Source organism: Eufriesea mexicana, unplaced genomic scaffold (genome assembly GCF_001483705.2).
Source record: "Eufriesea mexicana isolate 0111107269 unplaced genomic scaffold, ASM148370v2 scaffold395, whole genome shotgun sequence".
In the NCBI taxonomy this organism is placed as follows: domain Eukaryota; kingdom Metazoa; phylum Arthropoda; class Insecta; order Hymenoptera; family Apidae; genus Eufriesea; species Eufriesea mexicana.
The window spans coordinates 678,486-688,184 of NW_016908583.1; the positions used below are offsets into that span (position 1 = coordinate 678,486).

Consider the following 9,699-nt stretch of genomic DNA (forward strand, 5'->3'; position numbering starts at 1 on the left):
TCCGTTGTGACCTGTTCTCGTGTGGACCTTGTGTTCCTCGTCGTATCCCCCTCTCGCACACCGTCACGTCGCCCAGTCTATGAGCACGCTCGTCGTAATCGGTTCGTCTATGTCCGTGATACACGATACGTATCCGCTGGTAGCGGCCTCTTTTACGAATCCAGACGAGTCCCTTATTCGTTCGCGGTCCTTGGTCGCGCGTGGATGTGACAATCAGGAGCAGTAGCCCAGTGTATCCAAGCGGATTAAAGAGCCGACCGGAAGAGGTGGTGGTGGTGGTGACTGTCGAATTATGGTGTCGCATGGAGGAACTGTACGTGGAGGAGTGTCGTGAGACGTAGTCGAGGCACGGAGGCTGACAGGACGTTGCCAACGTCGCTATCGTACAACGTATATTATTAATCCGCGTGACGTTCCTTCCATCGCTCGGACAGAAGATCCACCGAAAGACTATAAATCCTCGATATCCAATTATTCTCTCCGCATCGTCCGCGAGTAATATCGACGCGAGTTGGAAAGTTGACCGGGTCACGGTTGTAGCGTGGAATATTTAGAGTAGAGAGGAAACAGTGGCAATTCGCGCTTGGTTCCAGTGTGGCCCCATGGCGGAACAGCCTCGTGTTAAGTGCAACGTACGTTTATTTGGATGTTAAGTGCCGGGACCGACCTTGGGACTCCATGAGTCGACCACAACGCTGACGCTGAGGGAAGCATGGATTACTCGACGAAAGGTACGTCTGTTCTTCTTCCTGTTTCGTGGTCAGGTGACGGCCTCTCTCCACAGCCGTCGATAAGGGATTTCTCCTCCAACCGACCCACCTCTTCCGCTTTTTCGTTTGTCCCCTTGATCCATCAACACCAAATATCAACATCAAATATAGTGTATCGAATATAGGTCCAAAATCTCAGCGTAACTCAACTTGGAGCAACTCAAATGCACAGGCCCACTGTCGGAACCCTTTCTTCCTCCTCTTATACTCATTACGCGTATTGAAAAATCTTCAAGAGATACAAAATAACTTTCCAACTTATCACGTTCATCTATACGTTCATCTATAAACACTCTGTTCTCGTTGATCCAGGATCTATTAATCCTGGATAATCTCCCAGGTCGAGTCTCTCGATCTCGTCGAATAATATTTATCAGGCGGCTAAAATCTCAAATTATCCCATTTTCTATCGTCAGTAGATACTCGATCCAATCCTCAAATCGCTCAGCAAATCATCGGGAATGGTGGAAATTAGCCACATCACGTTGCACTTCCACCGCCATTTAATTCCATCTTTTGTGGGCCCGGATTCCGCCTAACCGGAGCAGAGATCAAAAGTCGTCCATCCCGGAAACGCTTTATTTTCGTTCGGTGTTCTTCGAAGCGGTCTCAAGGAGAACGTTATAAAACTGGGTGAGGGGAAGAAGCAAACACAGGGACATCTTTTCCCTAGACAAATTCGTCCGATTTTTTCTCTTTCGTCGCTCTCGTGGCCGCGTCTAACGAGGCGTCTATTGTTTTTTCGGATCGACCTAACGCGGCGTTAAAGCCGATTTATCGGAGGCCTGGGAATATTTAGGCTGAAAGGCAACAGGATGCGAGGAGACGACCGAAATTCGATGGCTAATGAGCAAGCCGAGTGGTACAACAAAGAAGAAGGAGAGAAAGATATTATCGTTCGTGACCGTTGCGCGTCTCTTTCTCTCTCTGTCCCTCTTTCTCGATTAACACACAAAATATCGATGCCTATCGGTGTCTCCATTAAGTCTACGTGTAATGGGATTTTCGTTTCAAGAACGCGGCGCACGTTCTCCATTGAAATTCGCGTGTCAATGTTACGCGAGACTCCGTTTCGTTGCTCGGTGAAAATGCTTGATAAATGATAGAGCCGCGTGTTCCTTGCTTTCTTCTGGGTAATTGCTCGATATTCGATCCGTGGCTGAAATTCAGATACGAGTGTTTATCTTCTTATCTTTTCTTCCATTTCCGTCCATTTCCTTTGAAAATTCCAGTGATTGCCGAGTTCCAGCGAGTCAAAATGCTGTGAATCTCGCGGATGAGATCTTGCCAACGCTTTGCAGGATCTTTTGGAAGTTATGGTGAAGGTGGTCAGACTGAGATTTCACGTGGAAATTCATCAGAAATTGGAAACTGCTCGTTCTTTGAATTTCCGATTAATCGGAGCATGGAGCACTGACTAGTGTCAGCGATAAACGCGATTAGGCGAATCGAGGATAATGGTCACTAGGTTTGCGGATTTTATTATCCCAATTGGTAAATTTGAAGGCGAATTGTGTATTTTATAGGAATTTTTTTCGATGATAGTCTTATGTAAGCTAGGATTAAAGAGAAGTGTGAGGAGGGAATTCTTTTGGTGTTTGGAAAAGCAACGTCTTTGGATACAGACATGTCTTTTGACCAGGCTGATTGATCTACGAAGGAAGCTTGAAGCTTCGAATGATGTTGCACAATTTAATCGATAGATATTCGCGAAAGAAGCATCGAACTCTCCAACTAAAATTTTTATCTCTAACGTAGTTTATCTTGACATCGATCGACTATACTTGTTCCTCCGAAAATTCGTCAAAGGGTACACGGTACTTCTAATCTTACTCAACGCCCAATCGTGTAATCATTTTCTTGCAGTACAAGGCCAAACTTTAGAGGCTCTAGTGAATCTAGGGGAAATGGAATGAGAGGATTATGGAAATTTCACTGAAATCTGACAGAGATTTCATAGAAATCTCACTAATTTCACGAAAATCTCACAAAAAGCTCAGAAATTTCACAAAAATCCAATAAAAGCCCACAAAGATCCCGCAAAAGCTCGCAGATTTCACAAAAACCCATAAAGGCTCACAAAGATCCCACAAAAGCTCGTAAATTTCACAAAAATTCCACGAAGGTTCACAAAAGCTCGCAGATTTCACAAAAATTCCACGAAGGTTCACAAAAGCTCGCAGATTTCACAAAAATCTCACAAAAAGCTCAGACAAATTTCATAGAACTTTGCAGAAATCTCACAGAAATTTCACAAAATTTCTGAGAACCTCGCGGAATTTTCATAGAATTTTGCAGAATTTCGCGTAGTTTCTTCCCCAGATCGGCGCCATAGTCGGCGATGTCTCGGTCGGACGAAAGCAGAGGGAAAAATTCGCGTCGGCAGTACGAAAGCTTACGAGATAACGAGATTACGCGGATCGCCGGTGACGCAATCGTACCTCTGGTATCCTACCAGAGCCACTCAGTTTCCAGGAAGCCTCGTATCGATTTTTTCGGCGTCGCTCGATACACACGCGGTTCGACCGGTGGGAAGAGGAGAAAAGGCGCGGACGATCTCGCGACGACGCTGACGTGTCTGAATTCTAATCTATCGACGAGTATCGACAGGCGAGAGAGAAAGAGAGAAAGAGAGAGAGAGAGGAGCAGCCGACATGCCAGTCCAAGTCCACGTAGATAAGGACCTGAACTTCCCCTTATCTGGAAATTATCTTTCGAACCGCTCCCGTGAAAGGACTGACGATCTTCGAGGATGGAACTGGAGTATCTTGCGCAGCAATATGTTCCATTTTTCTTTCCAAATTCTTTTTAATTCCCGCTCTAAGTATAAACTTAACCCTCTATCCTCGAGAGGCTACTGCTGGATGTCTTCGTTCAGGAAAATTCTGAAAATTTTTTGATTCCATATTAAATTTAGAATTAGAAATTAGAATGGATGAACGTGGAATATTGGGGCAAAGAGGATTTGTAGATTAATTTCTTTTATTTCCTATCTGTTTCCTAAATTAATATAACAAATATCGTTGAAATTACAATAGATGGACGTGGAATATAAGGACAAAGAGGTTTTGTGGATTAGTTCCTTTTATTTCCTATTTTCTTCCTAAATTAGTATTAAAAATATCGTTGAAATTAGAATGGATGAACGTGGAATATTAGGACAAAGAGGATAGATTAATAGATTAATTTCTTCTTATACTATTCTTTTTCCAAAATCAATATAAAAATTATCGCTGATTTTTCCGAAGTAATTGACGAGAGAATTGGAAAGAGTAAAGGGTTAATAAATATATTGGATTCAGTTTGAGCAAGATATTTAAGTCTCCTCTTATCTGTTGACTCACTGTGAAGCTGGAAATTTTGTGGAAAAATCCGCTCCATTTCGACTCCGAGAATCTTCCGAAATTAAATGACCAATACCTTCGATTTGAAAGAATCGTTTAGTAAATCGCACACCGGTAAGTACATAAAATAGTTGGTAATACGAATAATCGAATAATTATCCGCCATTATGATAAACTCTGTGAAAAGAATTAATAATAGAGTTTGATATTTAACGTTGCCTGATTAATTTCGCCTTGCCGATTGATAATAGATTTAAATTCGGTTTTAAATACAATTAATATCTCGAGGAATCGTTCAGATTTTATTCCCAGATACCATCATTCCGAATATTATTCCGATAACATTCGGCAATTAATTAATACGCAGATTAAATAATTTCCTCGATAAATAAATACCGAGCCGGGGTAAAATGATCAGAAAAATAAAATAAAATCTCGAATTATAAATTGATCCAGAAAACATCGCGTAGATCGAACCAACAGCTTTTTCAATAGCAAGATTCTGCAGAGTCGACGGAATCGATAACGAACCTTTGTTTTCGCCTAATCACGAGCGCGTGTCCGTGATATTGCGTATGTTGGAAATTCGTCCAATCGTGGGTAGATCATTCACCGACCATAAGAAGGTTTAAAAGGCTACGGATAAAATTCGCGCGATTTTTTTCTGTGGAAACTTTCAGGAGCTTTTCAGGAGCTTTTCAGGAGCTTTTCAGAAGCTTCGAGCGGGGTTAAAAGGCGAGAAAAGCGCGTTTTCATGGGGTTGGTTGGTGAAAGGCGAATTAGGGCGTGGCGTGGAAAGTCAACCGCTCCCTTTTCTCACCCTCCAGACTCTCACCCTCGAACCAAACGTTCCAATTAACCATAGCTCCGATGGTCGCTCGAGAGTGTCGTTCCGTTGGCTTTCCCCGCATCGAAGTCTCCGGAAGTGGGAATTTAAAATCGGAAATAATTATTGAAACATAGAATTTTTAATTGAGGGGGGGAAAAAGGAACGATTTTTTTAGAGATTGGTAATTTTTCGAGCATACAATTGCGTTTATAGTAATAATTTATAGTATTAAATTGACGACGAGTTTATGGGTTTTTGTGGTGTTAATGGTTATTTCGCGAGGGGCTCGGTTTTGTAATGAGAATCGTGAAAATTAGGTGAGTCGATGGTATCTCGTTGGTAATTTAGCGGTGGCGATTTTTAAATTCAGGTTTATCCTAGACTATAAATTATTCATGGTCTCGGATAGACGCCGTGACTATTTATAAAGGACTCTAGGAATTGGAATGTTTCTCTAGGAACTGGGAATCTAGGAAATCTGCGAAGGAGCTTCTTGTTTGTCGTATTTCGTTTTGAAGTCTCGTATTTTGTCCTCGACGAAGGTACATAGGAACCATGAACCGTGACACCATTACCTATTTTCTTAAATATTTCGTCTTTCGAATTTTATCATCGTTATGTCGCAGATCTATGCGTGCAATTGCTATACCTGGATGATGAATTCTGATAGAATCTTTTTTGGTTAGAATAATTGCAAATGGAAAGGAAAATTTAAATTCGTTATAAATCCAAATTAAAAAGTTTATAGCAAATATTATAGGATTATTAATCATTCTCATTCGAAGAATCTTTTTCTAAATCTTTTGTTGTTTGATGTTTTCTGTCATAAAAAAATCGATGAGGTTTTTGAGAATATAGAATATTTGAGCAAAAGATATACAATTGTTTTGTAGGAGATATAGTTATCGTTGAAGACACTAAACCAAAACCTAGTGCAAATAATTAATCAACCAAGATCGATTAAATCCAAATGAAACCGAACATATCTATCCAAAATTAACCGGCGGTCTTTCTGGAGACACAAGTAAAGGACCATTTTGTAATCCAAATTTAAAAATGAGAAAATTCATTGAGAAATTTACATTTTCGTCTCTATCCGCGTTGCGAAGTACTAACGTATGTGTAATTCGATCACCACATTGCCCAAACCTTCCAAAATTAATCCAAATCATTCAAAAAACATTGGAAACCCATCTAAAATCCAAATTTTAAAAAAAAATCAAGAAAATTCGTTGAAAATTTTACATCCGCGTCTCCAATTACAGCACTCGTTGTAAATTACTCGTGCATGTGTAATTAAGCCACCACATTACCCAAACCTTCCAAAATTAATCCAAATCCTTCAAAAAACATTGGAAACCCATCTAAAATCCAAATTTAAAGAAAAAAATCAAGAAAATTCGCTAAAAATTTTACATCCGCGTCTCCAATTACAACACTCGTTGTAAATTACTCGTGTATGTATAATTAAGCTCCCACATTACCCAAACCTGCCAAAATTAATCCAAATCCCCAAATCTCGAGCCTTCTCCCACCCTCTCCCACCAATAAACACCAGAAATCCGTCTAAAATCCAAATAAAACAGAGAAAAATAAGAAAATTCGTGAAAGAATGAATACCACCCTAATCCCCAACCCGTTACGAATTACTCACGCATGTGTAATTCGACCAGCACATTGGCAATCCACGGACTATCGCGAGCACCCTCTTCCCTGCTCCCCTGTGCACGGTTTGCGGTTCTGCCGGTAACGATCCATACGCAGCGGGTAGTAGGTATGACGACCGCGTCTCTAGGTATATGCGGAAACACTCGGTTGGGCCACGTATACGAGGATTCTTTACGTGACATCCTTTGCGATGGCTTGCACACACGTTGGTCGATAGAAACGGTCGAGAAAAGTTCGATAGTTTCGTTCCCGTCCGCTCCTCGTTCCCGCACCATGCAACTTCGATTATCGGCTATTCCGGCTTCGCAGGCTGGTGGGAAACAAATGGCCGATTGAAACGCCGCTCGCCGCGTAATTATGGCGGTGGTCGTTGATTGCTTTTGAGAATTTTATAATGCCAGCGAGTTCTCGTGTTAGCTCCTCGGTTAGCCTGATCTGAATTTCGTTTGCTCGGTGCAACGAGGCATTATGCTCCATTATGGGCTCTTTGTTCGGAGCTGAAGGGAAAGGACGTGCTGGAAGAATGAAAAGCGCGTTGGTACACCGCGATCAGGCGGAGGAACGATTTTCGAGTGAAAAATAGGGATGAACGTTGGTATTGGATCGGTTGAAGGATGTTGCACTTTGTTTAACTTTTGGTCGCGAGTATCTACGATTTATTAGGGATCTTTTTATTTTGATCGCAGCTCGAAAATTATATTGATACACTATAATGAGACAGAGGAACGAATTTGCAATGAAAAATAGGGGTGAAAATTGGTATTGGATCGCTTGAATCCAGCTTGTGCTTTGTTTAACTTTTGGTCGAGTATCTACAATTCATTTGGGAACCTTTTTCTTTTGATCGCATCTCGAAAATTATATTGGTACACTATAATGAGACAGAGGAACGAATTTGCAATGAAAAATAGGGGTGAAAATTGGTATTGGATCGCTTGAATCCAGCTTGTGCTTTGTTTAACTTTTGGTCGAGTATCTACAATTCATTTGGGAACCTTTTTCTTTTGATCGCAGCTCGAAAAATATATTGGTACACTGTGATGAGACAGAGAAATGAATTTGATGTGGAAAATAGGGGTGAAAATTGGTACTGGATCGGTTGAAGGATGTTGCACTTTGTTCAACTTTTGATCCCGAGTATCTACGATTTATTAAGCACCTTTTTATTTTGATCACATCTTGAAAAGTATGTTGATATATTGTGATGAGACAGAGGAACGAATTTGGAGTGGAAAATGGGGATGAAAATTAGTATTCTTAGCGATTCGTTGAGTACAATTCACAAAGTTAATTAGCCTAAGTCACGTATTTTCCAGGCATATTAGATATGACAAAATTAGTCTACGACAAATTAGTCTACACTTTCTTGATTTAGATCAATTGCACAATTACCGTAATTAAAAATTAAATACATTAAGAAGACCTTGGTAGATTTAGCGGTAGAGTTAAACGACTTTGATCCATGGATCTTTTATTAGAGCGAATCTATGGTAAATAGAGATCGTCTGGAAGATAGAGATTCGTCATTCAGATTAATCTCTGCTTAACAAACTTATCGCGAATCTAGCCCAAACTATAACAATAATAATATAATAATATTAATAATAACACTTTCGAAGCTGAGATATTTAATTATCCCAACCGTGGATCAATTCTACTACAAAGCAATGCTCTGTCAACCCAATTCCAATGAAACGTTATTAAATATTTAACCACTTTTCAAACAACCCACTTGCAATTTTCCACGAGAAATATCACGATTACACCTGTGAAATAATAAATTTTTGTAACCAATTTTTATCAGTACAATTACTCTGTCAAAGGTTCCAAGTTTGATGCAAGTGTCCATTTCCAGAGTACCCAATGGCAATAGATCTCGGTGAACGGTTCACCGGGATCTGGTAATCGCGATGCATCCGGTGCCAGTGAGTTTCCGTTGGATCAGTGGGTTCAAAGGCGAAAGAAAATGCTGCGGTGGCAATTAGCGAGATCGGCCGATTACCGTGCGAGAAACGGAGCAATGGCTGGCCGAGGTTAGAAAAGACGCGGTCAGCTGGCCGAGAGCAAACAAGCGTGTTCCGAGAACCGGGAGAAAACGATCGTATAGGAAGGAAATTAGAATATCGCGATTAACGATTCGTTCTGGTTTCGCTGGGCCTGAGAAAGAATTTTCCTCGCTTCGATCCGCGCGCGAAACCAACGTTGCCTTTCATTTTTCATGCGTTCGTTGCACGATGGATCCACTCGATGGCTCGTTGTTCCCAAGAAAATCTTGAAAACGTGAGAAAGGTGTTCCCTCCGTCGTTTCAATATTCCCATTGCAAGTACACCGTTTTCTAACAATGCGTGTAATTTAACGTAAACACTCGGGGCCGAAAGGAAATTTTGCAAATTTTCCGGAAATTATTCGTCTGGAAATTATCTCACCGTGTCTAGAGCACGAGCTCGTTTGTTAGCACGTCTTTCGTCGATTTCTATCGATCCTCCATGCTTTCATGCTTGAATTACATTATTCGTGGAAAAGTTGAAAATTCGAAAGGCAGGGAAATGCGGAAAAATAGCCGCATAATTCAGCGATGTGCTATATATGTGCACAGTGGGATACGAAGGAGCAACGATGTATCGAGATATCGAGATTAACGATTTTCATTTCGATGGTGTAGGTGTACACGATACGTCGACGACGTAATACGCTCTGAATACAAGATAAACAATGCAATAAACCGTGAATATGCCTTGTGTTTGGTGTGCATACGACACGAGCGACAGGTGAAATACAGAGTGGGAGACACACCGCAATTATTATTCCACTTTTCACCTACCATCCACACCATCGATATGGTATTATAAGCAAAACAGGAAACTACGTTGCTATACCCGTGGAATAATAATTGTTCACCAAAATGAACAATTTAATTACGCCTGTGATTAAATAATAAAGAAGACAAAAATTTTGCGATATTAAGTATAGGGGAATTGTAAATATATTTTAATCTAGGGATTAAGTAGCAATATTGATATATTACAATATATTTCAATACTGATATATTACTTGTTATTCAATATTAATATATATTATTATTTATTA

General features: G+C 40.5%; 1 protein-coding gene across 2 annotated transcripts in view; it reads left to right on the top strand.

The window, feature by feature from the left end:
• Positions 1 to 266: 266 nt before the first annotated feature.
• The window catches only part of LOC108545358 (ras-responsive element-binding protein 1), a 28,177-nt gene continuing 18,744 nt past the window's right edge, over positions 267 to 9,699 (top strand). For both annotated transcript variants that reach the window (XM_017896920.1, XM_017896921.1), the window contains exon 1: positions 267 to 731. In XM_017896920.1, coding sequence (XP_017752409.1) covers positions 713 to 731 — 19 coding nt within the window. In that variant the 5' untranslated portion in view covers positions 267 to 712. The remainder of the gene's footprint in view (positions 732 to 9,699) is intronic.